General features: G+C 44.8%; 1 protein-coding gene across 1 annotated transcript; it reads right to left on the reverse strand.

Annotated features, from left to right (window-relative positions):
* Nucleotides 1-844: 844 nt before the first annotated feature.
* Nucleotides 845-18,994, reverse strand: Pgrmc2 (progesterone receptor membrane component 2). The gene is made up of 3 exons (XM_075950449.1): nucleotides 18,560-18,994; nucleotides 4,491-4,646; nucleotides 845-2,886 (listed from the first exon to the last, which is right to left on the reverse strand). Exons 1-3 carry the CDS (start codon nucleotides 18,957-18,959, stop codon nucleotides 2,789-2,791), a joined length of 654 nt encoding a protein of 217 aa, XP_075806564.1. The 5' UTR covers nucleotides 18,960-18,994; the 3' UTR covers nucleotides 845-2,788.
* Between the last annotated feature and the right edge of the window lie 478 nt (nucleotides 18,995-19,472).

The raw sequence follows: 19,472 nt of genomic DNA on the forward strand, positions 1-19,472 counted from the left end.
CAAGTGCCAGTTCAACAGTCTGACTTGAGCCTTGAAGCCTGTGGGAAGAGTTGAATGACCGAGTCTACGGCCCTAAGGAAGGCGGCACCAATCAAGGCCTGGGCAACTTCATCTGAATGGGTTTATCCCCTGCAGGGCACCTCGCAGCTTCTACTCCAAGGATCCTTACATCCAGGGATGCTGCAAGAGACAAAAATCTAGGTAACGTTAGGTTTCTAAAATCATGGTTTAAATTGACAAGAAACTGACTTTAACTCAGAACTCTAAAGAAGAAACTGAATAATACAAAACCAAGTATAGAGGGCTAAGAGCCCTCCCACAGCACAGGAGTTCAATTCCAGCACCCACATGTCTTATAACCATGTAACCCCAGTAGCATGGGGTCTGATGCCCTCTTCTGACCTCTGAGGGGCACTGCAGGCATATGGTGCAGAGATACATGCAGACAAAACACTCATACACATAAAAGTATTTAAAACAACATGAGGGAATGAGACCAAATTATAAGCTCTTTTTATTGTACGGTGGATATGGACGACACAAGCTCAGAAGATGAATGCGGTGTTTCTCAGGCATGCCCACTCCTAAGGATGACTGCTGGAATCATTACAAACGAATTTAGGCTCAGCAGGTAGGAAGAGTGGACTCTGGAGCTGGGGATATAGCTAAACAACTGAGCAATGTGTGAAGCCTTAGTGTCTGAATTCTAACACTGAAGGAAAAGAAAATGAACGTTTTTTAGATCCCTAAGAAGTAGGCAATTTGGGAAAACATGCCAGTTCACAAACCCCTCCAAGACTGCTGCACCATACTGACAATGAGACATTTGACTGGAGGTAAGAAATTATCTATAGAACACAGTTTATTTTCAAGTCCAAAACACAAAACCACTTCCTTTTAAAAAAACAAAATGCATTGTTTTTACTGCATGAATACCTGGGACTGCTCACAGATGCAGGTTTTCAACCTTCAGGTCCAATGGGTCAGATGATATAGCAGTTTATTACATCAGAAGGTATATACTTTAACAATTTGTTTCTAGAAAACATTTTACATAAAAAAGAAACAATTTATCAACTCTTCAGTCATTGCATGAGCTCTTCAGCCAGGATTTGGTGACAACCACACTTTCTAGAGAATGCTCCAGGACTGACAGGAGCGTAGCATGCTGCACCCTTCTGCTCACGTCATCTTGATGATTTCTGCATGCATCACCCTCAGCAAGCACAAGTCTTTCACGACCCCATTTTGGGCTTTTCTGTGTTGGAGCAACTTGTCCCTGACCAAGAATCCAGCATGACGCCAGAATCTGACCTAAGTAGGCTCTGAAGTAAAACTTTTCCAACTCATACTGAAGGGATTCAGTAGCTATCCGTAACACTGTTTTTATATCAGTGCTGTCGGCATAACCAGCGACAGCAAAGCCCAAGGACAAATGTGTGCACTGTAATACATCACCTCTTACCTGAACGACCCCACAGCGGAGTGTTCCACCAAGGTGGAATTGCCTCAAAGTTACACTGAACGTGGTATATGTAGCGCTTGGCTAACCAGGGCCCGATTTTCATTTCCAAGAGGTTTTCCTCATCCTGAATCAAACACAGTCTTATTAGTATATGACACACTGGCTCCCGACTCGAGCTCGTTTGGTTTACTGTACATGCTTTATTAAAACGGTACTCGTATTTACAGCATCGAAGAAAGAGTCCCTTCCAAGGTGCTCTCACACACATCCAGACTCACCCACACGGACATTCACACCGCGGCCCACGCACCCACACAAGTGACATGTGAGGGGCAGACTCCTAAATTTAGGCAGCTGCTGGGGAAGAGTTGTTGATTTTTCACTTTTTCCTGAAGAAAAACAAAAAGCACAGGGGACGCATTTGGCCATCACAATGCTAGCTATGTGTGCATACACATGGCAGTTAACACTGAGTGTTCCTCTCACATCCCACACACAGAATGACAGCAACCTCAGTCTCAATGCTGCTTGTAGTGACTTCTCAATTCAGAGGGGCTTTTCCTAAAAATAATTCAAGTTTATGGAAGTGAAATAAGGCACAATTAATATTGATTTGACCTAGCAGAAGGAAGGGAAGAAAATAAAACTGGTCTCAAATTATTTTAGCTAGGGAACTGCTTACTTCAATCCACTGGAAATCCCTCTAATTTCCAAATCTTTCTTAGAAGGAAGTTTTTCCCTCTTCCCTGACAATGTCCAGAAAAAAAAAAAAGTTCGGGAAATCACTTTTAATGTTTCAGTAGCCTGAACTTCTTAAATGAATGTGCAACCGCCACTCCCCTGCCCAAGGCTCTTCCCTTAACACAAATAAAACAGCCTGTGAAACAGGATCCCTTGCTGTTTTCAGAGATCTATACACTTGAGTAGCAAATACCTATCTGGTTGTCTTTGATACTTTTTTGTTGTTTTAAAGGGGGTGGGGGACAGGAAGGCAGAGAGAGGAAGGAGAAAAAGGAAGAGGGAAAGGGAAGGAAGAGAAAAGAGAGGAGGGGAGGGGTGAAAATAACCTGGTGACTTTCTTGCAGTTAGGGCCCTGTCTCCTTGTCAGGGTGACGAAGCCCACCAGACATTACAAACAACTGCAACAAATTCATCTGGCAGCACAAACAATGCTCCTATTCAGATCTCCACAGTGAAGCTCGTTGTCGGGTACACTCGGGCCAAGTGTTTCTCACAGCAGGTGCGCCACCCAAGACTGGACATCCTCTGAAAGGAGTAAGAGCTGTAGTTCTGAAGGCCCCTGGCTTTGGTTGTTCACAAAGTTCAATCCTGTTTACTGTGATCCTTGGTGTCCTCCTCGTCTGTGTACTCTGACGGTTCTTCCCCTGGCTTTAGGAGTCTGCCTACATAATCATATTTTTCTGAAAGATACACCAAAAGAAAGTCAGTAATGGTTAAATTCGTTTCATGACTCACTGTACTTCAACAAGGCACTTGCCTCTTAAGACATACAGCAGCTAAATTCCCCCAATGCTTCATTTATATGCATGTAAGGCCTGAATAGAAGGTCACAGGAACTGACAAGGTTTAGGACTGCTCTTTGAAGCGGAGTTCGGTGTTAGTGGGTCTTAGCAGCAGTTTTAAGTTTATCGTGCACGGGCCACCTCGGAGCTGTCCAGCATGGCTTTACTAACATGAAGCCTTGGAATGTGGCTGTTTGTTTTTGCTGGCTTTATACAAGTGCTCTATCACTGAGTTCTAACAGTCCAGCACTCTGAACTTTTTGCTGTTTTGTTTTTGTTTCGAGACAGGTTCCTCTGTGTAACTTTGGCTGTCCTGGAACTCACTCTGTAGACCAGGCTGGCCTCGAACTCACAGAGATCTGCCTGCTTCTGCATTCAATTCTTTTAACTCTTACTTAATAACTTAAAATATCACAGCTAAAATATTATAATCAGATAGAGTACTTCATACACACAGTCCCAGGACTTGGCCTGTTGAGTCTGAGGTCAATCTACGCTACACAAACAAACGTATTTCTTAGTCATTCAAACAGTGGATTATAAAACTCCATGGCTAATATTTTGGAATATTAACTGTGCAGAAGGAAATTTTCTTGGGCTGAATGAAGATGGGATGGTGGTAGCCGCAGGGCCTATGAGGTGGAGAACCAGAGGGTAAACAGATCGGAGGAATATTCTGGAGAGAAAAATGCAACAACAAAGTAGTAGGGATGAGGCTCTCTGCAGGCCCTGCAAGGCCCCCACCACATCTTCATGCTTTCCTCACCAAGCTCTTCATGTGCCAAGTGTTTAATTTAGAACCTTGTATGCAGGTAAAGCATGTTTGTTTTCTGTCTGAAAGGAAAACCTTCGCTAAGTGAATTAACCAAGTGAATTAGCCGTGGAAAGGGTGAGCAGTGGGCTCTGCACACAGAAGAACCAAGACAGGTGCCAAGAAGCCCAATGAGCTGCTCCAAAGACTCAGCAGGAGACAGATGGCTCAAGCTTGTCACACAGGAGGTAAAAACTGCTACTGTGATGATATAGTATTCCTTCTTTACTAAACATTAAGAGTTTAGTTTAAATTAAATTAGCTTAACTCATGTTGCAATACATTATCATTAGTGTTGATATCACTTACCCATTTGCTGTTGTTCCTGGCTGTGGCAGTTCTCAAAGCACTGGGATGGAACCCACGGCACAAGGTCATGCAATCTACTACATTGCTACACTCTAACCCTTGAGCTTGTTTTAAATACAAGTCTATATTTAGCAAACAGAACTATTCCCTAATAGCAAGTCTTAGAAGACGAGTGAGAGCATCACAGTTTGAGGCTGTTGGGCTCACAGGCACGTGCCATACCTGGTCCTCAATGTATTTTCAAATGTGGACTTTCAACCTAATTGTCACACGTTAACAGTCTTATTAATTAAAATATATCCTAATAATGATGGCAGCGAAACTAGGAGGTGTCTATAAAGTATGTACAATAGCATATGTTCAGTTTTCCAAACGACAATACCTTTAAACTGCATTTCCCATTCTCGAACACTCTCCATTTGCACTGCGTTCAAATCTGAGAGGTCATCGTACTCATCTTTAAGTGCATCCTTATCCAGGCAGAATGTCGCCAGCCCCCTGGAGGCGTCCCTGCCAGCAAAGATCCCATATGGGCCCGCTGAAAAAGAAAGAGACAGCTCAGAGTCTACGCCATCTTAAGGTGTGTCTACACATAGGGATCCTCTCCATGATGTGCATTCGCTGCACAGCCTTAATTCTGAAATATGGAGACACTGGAGGGATAATCAGATTTGTTGGAAACTTCCCTTGTACCTAAGTAAAGCTTTTTTTTACTAACAATAAATTCATGTCAGATACCCGGAAACTTGTTCACTAGGAGAGGAGGGATCAGTGGGATGCAGCCCATGAGGTTCCTCATGCTCCAGTAGGTGGCCCCACACCCATGCCTTCACTGACAGTGCTGCATGGGTGCAATGGGTATTTAAAAAGCACACTAAGTTGAGATCAAAAAGTTGTGGGATAGGGAAGGAGTTGGAAAGGAGGCAATGGGGTGTGACCAAACACATCGTGTTCCTGTATGAAATTCTCAAAACAAAAAATGAAGTTAAAAACTATGTTGGTGTTCATGTGTGCATCGATGTCAGGTGTCTAGCTTAATCTCTCTGCCTTATTTCATGAGACAGCCTGTCTCACTGAACCTGGAGCTCACTGATTTGGCTCTACTGGCTGGTCAGACAGTTCCAGAACCCCTTTCTACACCTCTCCCACATGGGCTTACAGGCATGCTTAACTGGACCTTGCATTTAATGTAGATGTGGAAGATCTGAAGTCAGTGTCTCACAGACATCTACCAAGTCCCCAACTGCCAGAGCCAATCGTTTAAGATAGAATTGTTTGCATCTCATACTGCAGAAGGGGCCAAAGAGATCTTTCTGTTTAAAATGTTTCAAAAATATTTAAATAAGATTTCCAAAATATGATTTTACAAATGACAATTTCTTTTGAGTTTCTGAACTTCCTTCACAGATGGCAGAAGTCATTCTGAGGAAACGGAAACAGTTTTAAAACACAGTTAGAAGCTTCACCCTCAGGAGCAGCCAGTTACTGGCTTAAGATTGACTCTTATAAAAACAAAACAAAAACCAACACAAAACAAAACCCAAAAACGTATTCTGTGTATATGCATATATGTTTGTGTGTAAAAGATATGCCACAGTGTAAGTATAGTCCAAGGACTTGGGTCTCAGGGACCCAAACTCAGGCCAGGCAAGGGCTTTTATCCACTAAGCCACCTCCCAGGTCCGTGGAAACTATTAATTAATAAAGGGACTTATTAGAATAAATTATTGCCCATCTAAGAAAACAAGAATAAAAACGCCTTGGTTTCTACGTGAAAGATGATGGCACCTGCTCTCCTCTGAAAGCATTTAGGAGACTCCTAAGCATCAGAAAGTACTTGCGCCTTGTGAGATAGGAAATGAAGTATCACCTACACAGAACACTTCACTATGAGAAGGAATTTGAATTGCTGACTGTACTTCATTGGAAACATGACTGGGTAGGAGTTCATTCTTGGAAAGGTCCATCACACGGAGTGAGAACGGCTTTCTCAGGAGTTTTCAAGCAGCTAGTTTAGGCGTGGCCACAGGTGTCAGGCGTGCAGCTTCTTTAATTACTAAGCCTTCTCCATGTCACTTATAGATATTATCACAAATTATAACTAAATGGATAAATTTTTTCTTACTGAATGAATGTACCCATGATTTAATTATTCTCTCAATAATAAAACATTGCTTTGCTCCCTTAAATGTGTCTTCTATGAGAAAACAGACACTACTGTTGGTCAACATTCATGACTTTCAAACTTGGTTATGCTCTCAACTGACATTCAAGGAGACCTGTGAGCAGACAAAGCACCGAGTGAAGGCAGGCCCTTTGGTTCTTGGAAACAAAGATGACCAAAGCCTATCAGCCTAAAACAGTGGCAAATGAATCAAAGAAGGAATAATAAAAACAAATCGAGAACAACAACCTTGAGGAGGAAATGACAATCTCTAATTTAAAGAGTTTCCCAGTAACTTCACACTTTGGTCTTTCAGGATTTCATGAAGAAGGAATAGATTTTGCTTTTTTACTCCACTTGGCAGATTAAAAACTGAGAACACAGAAGAATTCAGTGGCTCACCCAGTGTTATTGGCTGAAGCAGGGCACTAGCCCCCCTTTCCTCACCACTCCAAATACCGCGTCTCCAGAAAGCCAAGGCCCCACGAGCTCTGAGCATCTGTGCGGAGAACACTGAGGGTAGAGGGGCACTCCACGCAAGTGTTCTTCCACTCACTGCTGCTGCCTCAGCTCGGTCCGCTTTTTGCTACCTTCAGACAGAGACACCTGGTTGGCCTTCCAGAGCTCACTCTCTGTAGAGTTGACCTTGCACTCCTTTTGCCTGGAGCGTGACTAGGAAGCCTATCTGAGCAGCACAAAGGTGGGAAAGTTGATCAGTGCCTATACAGACAGCAAACACAACGACACTGCAGCCCTCGTCACCACAAAAGCCCCTAGTCTTTGAGTATGTTAGTCTACACACCAGTGGGCTCAAGTACATTTCTGTCAGCTTTCCTAAGGAAGGGTCAATTTTGCTAATCTTTTTGTTGCTAAGTAAATTGTAGATAAAACTGGGCTTCTGTCAACTCGTTAAAGGAAAACAATGAGTAATATATCCCTGCCGTCCTTTACAAACAGACTTCTGTGGAAGCATCTCCTGCTGCAGAGGCCTTGGCTCACAAGCTCTCTGCTCCACGCTGTAAGGCCACTGAAGAATTAGGGTTGGAAACGGGCAGCTCCTCAAGGAGGCTTTGATGGTGGACAAAAAGATACCTTCCTACATTCCTTCCCCCTTGAGATAGCTTCCGCAACAAATAAAGATATCAGCAATAGAATTTTGCTAAGTACACATGGCTGCTCACAAAACAAAACAGGAATGGGAGCTACCCAAGAAAAGCAAATCTGATCTAGTGTTAGCCTCTGTGGTACAGTTTACCAAAAAACCAAATGCTGTTTACTGAGTGTCAAGACTTCTTTAGATATCATTACAACGATACCCAACCAAGTAACTGGCTAACCTAACATCCTTTGCCTTTATGATGCTGAATATACTTGGGATTTTGACGGCTCTTTGGACTAGCAACAGGTAGAACACTCAGTGCAGATCCCAAGCAGCCATGGGATGGAAAGTTCAATAAATTATAACCAAACACTGCAGTGTCAAATGGCTTTATGTAAGGTGAGTGTGTTCAACTGTAGGTGATATGAGTATGTTCACAGGAGGCTTGGCTAAGGTATGATGCTCCACAGGTTAAGTGACTAGATAAATTTTTGACTATTTTCTCCTCCTCCTCTTCTTCTTTTTTTTTTAAAACAAGGCCTCATTATGCAGCACTGTGTGGCCTCAAACTCCTACCTCCAATACGGAAAAGACATGCACCACCATATCCGGTTGTGATTAGGATTTTTTTTAAAGTTCAGAATCAATAAACTTGGCTGGGTGTAGACAGCATATTTATAATCTCAGCATTCTGGCAGTAAAGGCACGAAGACTGTGAATTTGAGGTCTGTTTAGGCTACATAGTGAGACAAACAAAACAAGAAAAAAATCTGAAACAAAAGTCAATCAACTTATTAGCTACTAAATCCTAAAACTGCTTATTTTTGATACGACTGTGTAGAATGTGTGACAAACCACATGCATATGCATACGCCACGCTCATATGAAACAACAATATAAAATAATAAACAGAAAATGTGGTAAGTAAGTAAAATCTATGACATAATTTGACCGTAGGATGATAAAGGAGAAATATTCCATAAGTTATTTCCATGGCTTGAAACTGATGTCTATAAAGCTGCTGTAAATGTATAGAGATACTTTCCACTCTAATCTGGGAAGCTCCAGGACTTTCAGAGTCAGTATAGCAAAGCTGAAGAATGTTTCTGTCAAGAAGACAAGTCACGGCCTGGCAGTGGTGGTACATGCCTTTAATCCCAGCACCTGGGAGGCAGAGGCAGGTGGATCTCTGTAAATTCTAGGCCAGTCTGGTTTACATAGCGAGTTCCAGGACTGCCAGAGCTAGAAAGAGAAACCCTGCCTCAGGGTGGGGGTGGGGGTGGGGGAAGACACTGTATGCTGGAGGGGCCACCCACCAAGTAACACACTGATGCTTCAAACCCAACACAGAACAAGTATTTCACCGGGCTAAAGCTGAGACCAAATTAGATGTTTCATGTGACTGAAAATCCCACCTTGTCTCTGAATGTCCAACCAGAGGCTTGAGCACACAGAAACATGCATAGTCTACAGAAAAAGGGCAAACTGGAGAGTCATCATGTTAAAATAAGAAAGACAAAGAGCCTGTGTATGTCTTACATGGTGAATACAGATTAAAACACACACACATCAAAGTAAAATGAGGACAAAAGGAAGGGAAAGGAAGACCTAAGTATGAGACATAACTTAGACATAAAAGATAAATCTAAGTACATAAACCCACAAATTTGTGGTTTAAAACACTGTACAGGGATAGATGGTGAAGCTAAGTGGTAGAGTGCTTGTCAAGGGAGGGAGGGGCCAATCCCTAGTGTCTGTCTGTCTCTCTCACTCACACACACACGCACACACATGCAAAGGTAAAAAATACTATGCAGGACTGATGGGGAACACAGCAGACATAAACATGCACCAAGCTCACTGATGACCTGAATTCTAATACCCAGATCCCATGACAGGAGGAGAACGGATTCCTGAAAATTGACCCAGAAACCTCCATACATACACTGAGCACCGTAATTCACGAACACACATCATACATAATACAATAAAATATCAAAACAGGACAGGCTCCAAAAACCACAGAGAAACCCTGTCTCGAAAAACCAAAAAAAAAAAAAAAAAAAAAAAAAACCAACAATGAGGGTTGGAGAGATGGTTCAGCAGTTAAGAGGCTACTGATCCAGAGGGCATGGGTTCTATTTCCAGCACCCACACGGCAGCTCACAACTGTCTGTAACTCCAGTTTCAGGAGATCTGATCCCCTCTTCTGTCCTCCACAAGGCACCCAGCATACACACAGTGTACCCATGCAGCCAAATACCATACACATAAGTTTAAAAATTAAACATAGAAAAATAAAACCAAGCCAAAAATCAAACCCCAACTATACATTAAGTGGAAAAGATTTGCAGCAAAGGCTGAAATGATGACTATCACTTGAAAAAATGTGGCCAAGACTATAAAACAAACGTATGTAGACAAGGAAACAAAATGACTCAGATTTTCTTTAAAGATGTGAAATTTTGCGCTAGGGAGACAGTGCTTGCCCTGCAAACAAGATGGCTCAGCAGGAACTCACTTGTTGCCAAGACTCATGGCCTGAATTCAACAAACTGGGCACCGCATGGAAGAAAGTAATCACTCCAGCAAGTTGTTCTGTGGCTCTACATGTGCACCACGGTGTGCCTGCTTGTGTGCACTTGGGAGAAAGTAATCACTCCAGCGAGTTGTTCTGTGGGCCTACATGTGCACCATGGCGTGCCTGCTTGTGTGCACTTGGGAGAAAGTAATCACTCCAGCGAGTTGTTCTGTGGGCCTACATGTGCACCATGGCGTGTCTGCTTGTGTGCACTTGGGAGAAAGTAATCACTCCAGCGAGTTGTTCTGTGGGTCTACATGTGCACCATGGTGTGCCTGCCTGTGTGCACTTGGGAGAAAGTAATCACTCCAGCGAGTTGTTCTGTGGGGTCTACATGTGCACCATGGTGTGCCTGCTTGTGTGCACATGGAAGAAAGTAATCACTCCAGCGAGTTGTTCTGTGGGGTCTACATGTGCACCATGGTGTGCCTGCTTGTGTGCACTTGCACACACATTCTCTAAAAAAAAAATTGCTAAAAAAAAGCCCAAGTTCAATCCCTGGAATGGACATTGAAAATTATAAAGGCGAGAGTGGTGGAATGTTTGCAATCCCAGCATGCGGGAGGTGGAGACAGGTTAATCCCCTTGGTTCCAGTAGCCAGCAAGGTTCCTCTACTCACTGTTGAAATATAAGCGGTGGGCTGCATCCCACCACCAGGGAGGGCTCCCGGAGCGGCGGGCTGCGTCCCACTACCTAGCTAGCTTTACCCGAAATAATTACGCAGAAACTGTGTTTTTTTAAACACTGCTTGGCCCATTAGCTCTAGCCTCTTATTGGCTAGCTCTTACATATTGATCTAACCCATTTTTAATAATCTGTGTAGCCCACGAGCTGGCTTACCAGGAAAGATCTTAACCTGCGTCTGTCTGGAGTGGGAGAATCATGGCGACTCTTAGACTCTGCTTCTTTCTCCCAGCATTCTGTTCTGTTTACTCTGCCTATCTAAATTCTACCCTATCAAAGGGCCAAGCAGTTTCTTATTAATTAACCAATGAAAGCAACAGATAGACAGATGACCCATCTCCATCAACTCACTGAGTTCTACACCGGAGACAGGTGGTGCTAATAAAAGAAGGAAGGCAGACAGGCAGATAGCAACTGAGGAATGACATTCAAGGTTGGCCTCTGGCCTCCATATGCATGCACACCTACACCTGTATTCTCTCCCTGTCTCTCTCGTTCCCCTCCTCACCCCGCCCCCCTTCCCCTAGATGCTCATTCAAAATAAGAGAAATGACTGGAAGCTGTTTCAACCTCAGACTCACAAAGAGCAAGCAGTTTAAAGCATCACGTTTTTGGCAAGGATGAGAAGTAGGCATCTTTATGAAGTACACATAGGTAAGCTCTCTGGATGGCAGGCAACTCCAAATGAAGTCCCCACACCAAGCACAGCCACACAGTCAGCCTTGGTGATTCTGCTTCTAGGATGCAGAGTTTTATCGACATCTACAACATGGGTACAAGACTGTTTCTCTCAGCACCATCACTAAGAGACGGGGAAAACTCACATGCTCACACACAGGGTTAATGAGATAGCTTTTACGTGATGTGAGTGATACACGAAAGGATCTCAGGACTGTGATACTGCTCGAGGGACGTACAGTATGCTATAATTAAGTGTGGGGAAATAGGACTCTGGTTCAGATGCTTTGACCTACACAGCACAGCCCTGCGACACCCACCCTGATCCATTTCCACCGCAGAGAGGCACCGCAGAAGGGGCTCTTGGGAAGATTCTTCCTTTTCCCAAGTCTTTGGGTTTTCAGTCCATGTATTATCTTTGAAAATTTTATCATAAAAGAAAAAAACCTTACATACAAGACCTTATTTTGGGATCTACTTCAAAGCACCCCCACAACTGACAGCATAGAAACTCCAGAATACGGACGAGAAACAAAGAATGCAGCGGCCGACGGAAAGACGGTGCAGCAAGAACGGCAACTCCATGAAACAAGCTCCACCAGCGAGCAGACACATGCGTGCCCCAAGAACAAACAAGGCGGGCAAAGGAAGACTCCCGTTGCTTTAGGTTATCAGAAACTTAGCCAGGCAGTGGTGGCGCACACCTCTAATCCCAGCACTGGGGAGGCAGAGGCGGGCAGATCTCTGTGAGTTCGAGACCAGCCTGGTCTACCAGAGCTAGTTCCAGGACAGGCTTCAAGAGAAAGCCTGTCTTGAAAAAAACCAAAAGAAACTAAGACACGGAGCATAAAGAAGACAGTCATGAAGAACAGGTGGGAAGTTAATATGCATACACATCTACTTCTCTTCCAGGGGGATGTAAGAGAGAACGAGGGCGCAATAACTTAAAGGCAGGTTTACACGCTCTAAAATGGAGAGATGACAGCTTTCGTGGACTTTTAGCAGAATCCAGCATGTACCAGTCTTAGCCAGTGAACTGCTTGTTGCACAAGTGTGGGGACCCGAGTGTGGATCTCGTACACAAGGCCAGGTGTGTGCCTATAACAAGTCTGGCAAGGACACAAACAGATCCCCGGAGCTTGCTGGCAGCCTAGCTAAACTGGTGAGCTACAAAATCAGCGAGACCTTGTCTCGAAAACTAAGGTGGACAGAGGCTAAAGAAGACACTGCTGTTCACCTTTGCCTTCCACATGCAGTGTGCAGACATATACACAACAGGACTGGAGATAGAAAAATACATGTCAACCACAACAGAATCGGGGAGAGCATTGTCAAAGCAAACTTCTACTTAACAACTAGAAGGCAGTGCACACACTATTCAAGTGAAGGCTTAACAAGAATCCAGCATACAATTCTGTATGCTGACCTCATATCATTACTCCTGAACAAGGACAGATAAGCACAGGCCGTTTTCCTACCAGTGAAAAGAACTACAGGCCTTTTAGTAAATTGAAGACAGAACTCCAAGAAAAACTGAGGTGTAAGAAATAGTAAGTCTGCCCCCACCCTCGCCCCCAGACAGGGTTTCTCTGTGTGGCAGCTCTGGCTGTCCTGGAACTCAGTTTGTAGTCCAAGTTGGCCTGAAACTCAGAGTTCCACCTGCCTCTGCATTTCTGGGTGCTGGGATTAAAGGTGTGCACCACCACACCTTTATCCCAACAGTCGGGGAGGCAGAGGAAATAGTAAATTTTCAAAAAGGCAACCACATTGTAAAGACCTGAGTTTCACTTAGCACCACACTGGGCAGCTCTGGGGGATCTGACTCTTTTTGCTGGATACCTTAGGACTTACATAAATGTGGTGCGCACGCGTGCGCACACACACACAGACACAGACACACACAGACACAGACACACACACACACACACACACACACACACACACACACACGTTTCCACATCTCCTACAAAGAAAATACCTTCCAGGGCTGTGGACACAGGTGAGAAATACTGTATCTGCCCTAAATGCCTAACTGCTTGAGGCCCAGTTTCATCTAAGCATTAACAGGGAGAAAAACCTGTCAAGTGGCAGTAAGGTATCTTCAAGAGACACAAGAAGAAAACCTAATTTACACAGCTGTTCCAAAGGCCAGTCAACACCTAAACCGTATCTGAACAAAATCACCAGGAGAGTGGAACAGATTCATCCATGCCAGCAGAGAAGGGAGAGGGGAAGGGAAACCAGAGAAGACCTCCAGTAGAGGGGAATGGAGACCCCCAGTAGAGTTCTTCTCAACTGAACTGTATTCAGAGCACTGCTAGTCACAAAGGTGTGGCCAGGTACGATGGCGGAACCAAAAACATAACGGCACTCACAAAAATGGAACGGGATTGAGCTAGGAGAACATAAAATGCTGATGAGTTCAAAATCTAGCTACACACACACACGTTTGGTTTTTTTTAACAGGGTTTCTATGTAGCCCTGGCTGTCCTGGAACTTGCTCTGTAGACCAGGCTAGCCTTGAACTCAGAGATCCGCCAGTCTGCCTGCCTCTACCTCTGAGTGCTGGGATTAAATGTGTCTTCTACCACCTCCTGTCATAATTACTAAACACACATAACATACATACATACATTTTAAGAACAAAATAGTACAAGTTGATTTCAAGGGCTGGAGTAGTAAAACTTGAGTTAACTACAAGTGACCACAGGTTGATACCAAGCCTAAACAATCAATGGAGATGACAGACAAAGGTGTGATTAGCCGGCTTCCATGTGTCACCCCATGGCACAGCAAGGCTAATAGCACATTTCAGAACACTCTCACACCCAAGCTCTGTAGAGTCGGTCCCTTCACAGTTAAGAGGCCAACCCCCACACTTTGTAACCATCTAACAGAAATAAGGGACTTCTAAATACCCAAATAAGCCCCTTGATCATAATCCTAATTTCATTCATAGCATTTAAGAAAAAAAAACCAGAGTATAATTACATGCTGAGATGTGTTTGTACACTTATTGCCTGTCCTCAAATGATGCCAAGTCCACAGATATGGACTGGTCTGTGCCAAAGACTAATTCCAATTCTGAAATTGTCTTATTTAAAGTCTTACTGTAATGAAATCTAAGGTGCTGCTTCTTGGTATTTAAAAATGGAGATGAAGTCTTATAGTAAAGATCTTGAGAAAGGATACAGGTACCAAGAGTTATATAGTGATGTATGCTAGAGGTATAAGGGCCTCGAAAAGCATCTGACCAGCTAAGTACATGCAACTAGCTCTGTTCCTTCTAAACTTAATAGGCATTCTCGGGTCTCAATTTTGTTATTTTAATTTGCTGTAGTATTTAATACAATACAGGTCCCTAAAACATTAAAAACAATGCAACGATACAGAATTCATAAGAGGTAACCAATACTATAGAAATGATATAAATAAATATAAAGCACAATATAAAACTTTTCTGAACTTTGCTCTTTTCAAGACAGGAACTCACAGTATAGCCATCCTGGAGGTCAACTATGTATCCTGGTTAGCTACTCTCTAACTAAAGGCCATCCTCCTGCCTCTGCCTCAAGAATGTTGGCATTTCAAGTGTGTACCACCACACTTAGCTACTTCAGAAATGTGAGCTGGTCCTCTTTATCTTACTGGTAGCTAACACGATGCATGTGGTGACTAGCCCAAATAGCAAACCTAGTTGGCTCCAGAGCAAGAAACTGTGATGACAGCAGGATTGTGACAACATGGGAGATCCATGCAGCAGTAGGTCAGGCTGGGCTTGCCCTTTATGTTGCAACTCTTGCTTAAACCACAGTTTTCTAAACTAAAATGTTAAATAAAAACAACACATTGAAGACAAGATTAAAAGGGGGAAGGATTTAGTTCATGGGCTCCTTTCCTTAACCTCCTATTAGGTAGCTCCAAGGGGCTACTTATGTGGCCTGTTCCTTTTTAGTAGAATTTAAAAGGTAAGCTTGTTATAGCTTTGGCATATATTGACAAATGAGTAAAACACCAAATAGCCCAATTATATGCTTTTTTTGCCATTCCAAAAACTAAAAATAAAAAAATTGCACAAATTTCTCTGCTGCAATATAATCATCTAACAGTATACCGTTAACACAGTCAAATCCTATCCTGGAAGTCAGCACAGACATCATGGATAATGTGCCAACAAGAAAGGTGCGTGTGAGCTGTGGAACCAGCTGGACGTGGGTTTGATTTCAGTGTGGCTACTTAGTGCATAGGTGCTTTGGAGAAAAATCTCCGAGTTCCAATTTTCACAAATGTAAAACAAGAATACAAATATCTTGTAGAGCCATTTTAAAAAAAAATGGAACATGCTCAGGAAATGGAGCATGAACTTCTCTTCACTGGCTTCCAGAATCGTTGCTGGGCACTAGGAACTCCTGGGGAAGCAGGAGTGTGGCACTCTAGGAAGTACAGTGCTTGGTGTGCTAGCCATGTGGCTGAGGAATATGCCTGCTTGTTACAAAATAACTCATTTTAAAGAATATTAATTCTAAGTAGCCACTTGTGGCTTGGGCTACATACTGGGCTGCAAGAACATAAAGCCATGAAAATGAAAAGTATGTGTGAACTTCAAAACCTGTATGGGAAGGAACCAGAAAAAGGTCTAAAGAAAAACCAGTAATAGATTCTCTAAGTTTATCCCTGAAGCTGTATACCAGTGCACAAAAACCTCGTGGTCAAACGTTCCTAGAGTGCTCAGCTTACTTAAACCTCAGACTCATCATTAAGGCAGATACTCTGCAGTTCACCAAAGACTGCAGGAATAACAAATGGTAGATCCAATCCAGGAAATGCAGTTTGCTACATGACCACACTTTCTGCCTATTACTAAAAACAATACTGACAACAAAGTCAACACATTCTAGTAAGTAGCTGGCAGAGAACTACATCTGAAGTATTGCCATTTCATCTTATTTTAACAAGTGAAACTTTAAAGATGCACAGCTAGAAGAAAATGTGTTCAGCACTGCGGAGCAAAAACCTCAACGAACAATCGTTAATCCTAAAGGTACCACCGAAAATGGGAACTGATAGTAGTTAGGGCACAGAAAATAAGCTTTCCAACTTCAGGCTGAACTGTTCCAATTATTAAGATTCTTAGATAAGGAGAACTGTATGCTGAACTATAACTCTACAAAATTACCTTGCTTATTCAAGAATAAAATGAAAACAGCATCCAGACTCCTGGAAAATATTTCAAACTGTTATCTATTCTCTCCCCCTCCCCCCAAAACCCCAACTGATTGAAAGCTCCCAAGATGCTCTGGCTACATTTAAGCTATTCTCAATAATAGAATCTTTCAGACATTCCTATTAGGTTGTATGTTGATACCTGTAATAAAATAATTGTGCATCAGAACAAAGACGTTCTCTATTCTTTTTGTCTTGGACAGGGTCTCACTATGCAACCCAAATGGCCTGGAACTCACAGAGTCGCCTGCCTCTGACTCTAGGGTGCAGGGTTAAATGCCTGTACTACCTCACCAGGGCGGTTCTTCACTAGCAGCTGAAGAATGCCTTCAGTGCTCAAGCCAGAGCCCCAACCTACACAGCTCTCACTCTTAGCTTCTAACTTCTGCCACACATTTGCACCTGGAGGCTGCCCAAATGGTCTCTTTCCTAATGTGTGAGGACTAATAATGGTTCTTTTAACAAATACTCCAGACAATCTTTAACCACTGAACACACTTTTTAATGCAACTGGGGGAAAGGCTGTAACTAGGCACAAAATCTGTGTAAATTCTTGACTTTAAAAGTTTATTTGATTTGGTCTGTGTAAATAGTATACTTTTGTCCTAATCTCTTGTTCAACATGCTCTTAAACAAAAAAAGTATTAACCACTGACGTTGATGGAAGCATGGAAAGAGGCATGTGGTATTTGTTTATATATCCAGAATATCTATACATATACATAGATATGTAATGAAATACACGCTAAGAAATAAACAGAGCCAACACCAAGCACTCCAGTTTCTTACCTCTAATCCAATCAACAAATCCAAACTTTCTAAAATAGCACCCAGCTAAGCTGAAATCAGAAGCACATTCAGTGTCAATAAATCACGTGCACTAACAAAATTAAAAGGAAAACTTGTTTAAAACCTGGATGCAGTCCTTCCAGTGATGGGTCCCTTTTGGTTCTCGCTTTATTCTTATTGTAGCTGCTCTCTCTCTCCCTACTCCCGCCCCCTCTTTAAAGCCTAATATTAATCACTGCATAACCAGGACACACAATGCTGCTCAATTTTACGGACTACCAACAAATTCCCCGACTCTGGACGCTTATTTGTGTAATCTGAAACAGATTACCACTACATTGTAAAAGGGCTTCTACAGCAACTACCTTACACATAGTTTTCTGAAAACAAAAGTTGTTTAAAAAAAAAACAACCCTCTAATTTGGAGAACCAGCGCATGGCAGGGGGCCGGTCAAAAGTTTTTGACTCTTCCAGGCCACCCTCTCAGTTCTGCTAAAGGAAAATACAATAATTCATTATCAGCGGGTATTTGAACACTTATCTTACTAGAGAGAGAGAGAGAGAGAAAGAGAGAGAGAGACAGACAGACAGACAGAGAGAGAGAAAGAGGGGACAAGGCAGAGACACGCCTGCTAGGCAGATGAGCTCCACCCCAGACACTCAGGGCCAATATCGTTGCCAGTCTTATTTATTAAGATCTACTTTATGGTCCGTCCTCATCTCCCATACAGCGTTAATCTTGGAAAGCATCTTGGAGCTTTTTAGAAAAAGAAAATGAGTCCGAGGTGGTTCCTATACCGAGCTCCAGAACCGGGAGGGTTGGAACTTGAAACTACGTGTCCCTAACCTTGGCTCTATGCAGACTAGTCCAGAGAAGGAAAGAAGAGCTAAGTGTCAGACAATTCAGAGTAAAAAGCTGTAACTTACACAGGGCCGAAAACTTTGGGTCGCCACTTTTCCCTTTTGCCCTCACAAAGCCCAGAAATCGGAAAGCTCAGGAGAAAGGTTGAGGACCAATGTGACAGAGTCAAAGAATTTTGAGAATTTCAGCCCCAGGAAAGGCTGCGAGGGGACACGGGGTGGGAAGGGAAGGGACGCCGAGAGCAGGTTTGTGGGGCGCCCCTGGAGCCCCCGACGCCCGCAGCTGGAGGCAGGCACGGGGCGGCTGTCCAGGTGCGTGGCCGCGGCGGGGGTAGGGTGTCCCGGGCCCCCCGACACCCCTGATTCCTCACCGGGGCCGTAGAACTTGCTGCCTTTGGTCACGTCGAAGACTTTCCCATTGACCGCGAGCAGGATGCGCGGCGTGCGCGCCCCGTCGTACTGGCGCAGCTGCTCCAGGCTGAAGTCCCGTTTCTTCATGCGTGGTAGCGTGGCGGCCGGGCTCTCTTCGCCTGCCCCGGGCCCCGCGCCCAGACCCCGCCGCCCCCAGCGCACCCACAGCCGGTAGGCCCCCAGCAGCACCAGCGCCACCAGCGCCACGTTCAGCAGCATCTCCCCGCCCGTGGCCAGCAGCGTCGCGGCCCAACTGCTCCCCGCCGCCGTAGCTCCCGCGCCGCCGGGACTCCCGTCACCGCCGTGCTCACCGCTGCTCCCCAGGGTGCCTAGCTTTACGTCCCCATCACCCGCCGCCATCACTGCCCGCCAGCGCCTTCCTCCTCCCGCCCCCTGCCCTCCCCAAGCCCGAGGCCGGGCCCGCCCACCAGGCGGCGCGCAGCCAATCACGTGAGGGGACGGGGCGTGGCCGCGCCGGCTGCTTATTGGCTGTTGGCGGGGTAACGTTGTCTGGCTTCGTTCTCTCGGCTCTGGCTTTTGCGGGCGGCGCGCGCGGGCGATGCCCCGCCCATCCCGCCCCACCCTTCCCGGCTCTCACGCTCTCCGCGCTTTGGCCCACGGAGTGTAAGGGGGGGCGGGGCTAAGGAGAAAGTAGGGAGGAGGAGCCGGCCGCGCGCGTGCGTCCTTGAGCGTCTGGGCGGGGCGCCGCTGGGGCGCGTGCGCGGGCCCCGGAGCGCCACGCGCTGGGCTCTGACCGGCGATCCACCCCCGCTCCCCCGCCCCCGTCGCTGCCGCGCGCCTGCGCCCCGCCACAGCGTCTCGCGGCCGCGTCTGTGACGCCGCAAGCGGAGGCAGGGACGGAGCGGGAGCTGC

Source organism: Microtus pennsylvanicus, chromosome 16 (assembly GCF_037038515.1).
Source record: "Microtus pennsylvanicus isolate mMicPen1 chromosome 16, mMicPen1.hap1, whole genome shotgun sequence".
NCBI lineage: Eukaryota > Metazoa > Chordata > Mammalia > Rodentia > Cricetidae > Microtus > Microtus pennsylvanicus.

Bases quoted from the DNA above. Each gene is read 5' to 3' on its own strand.
- Pgrmc2 (XM_075950449.1), bottom strand. From the start codon at position 18,959: ATGGCGGCGGGTGATGGGGACGTAAAGCTAGGCACCCTGGGGAGCAGC. The intron at 4,647-18,559 runs GTGAGGAATCAG...TTTCTTTTTCAG, and splicing joins CAGCAAGTTCTACGGCCCCG to CGGGCCCATATGGGATCTTT. The intron at 2,887-4,490 runs GTATTGTCGTTT...TGTATCTTTCAG, and splicing joins ATGGGAAATGCAGTTTAAAG to AAAAATATGATTATGTAGGC.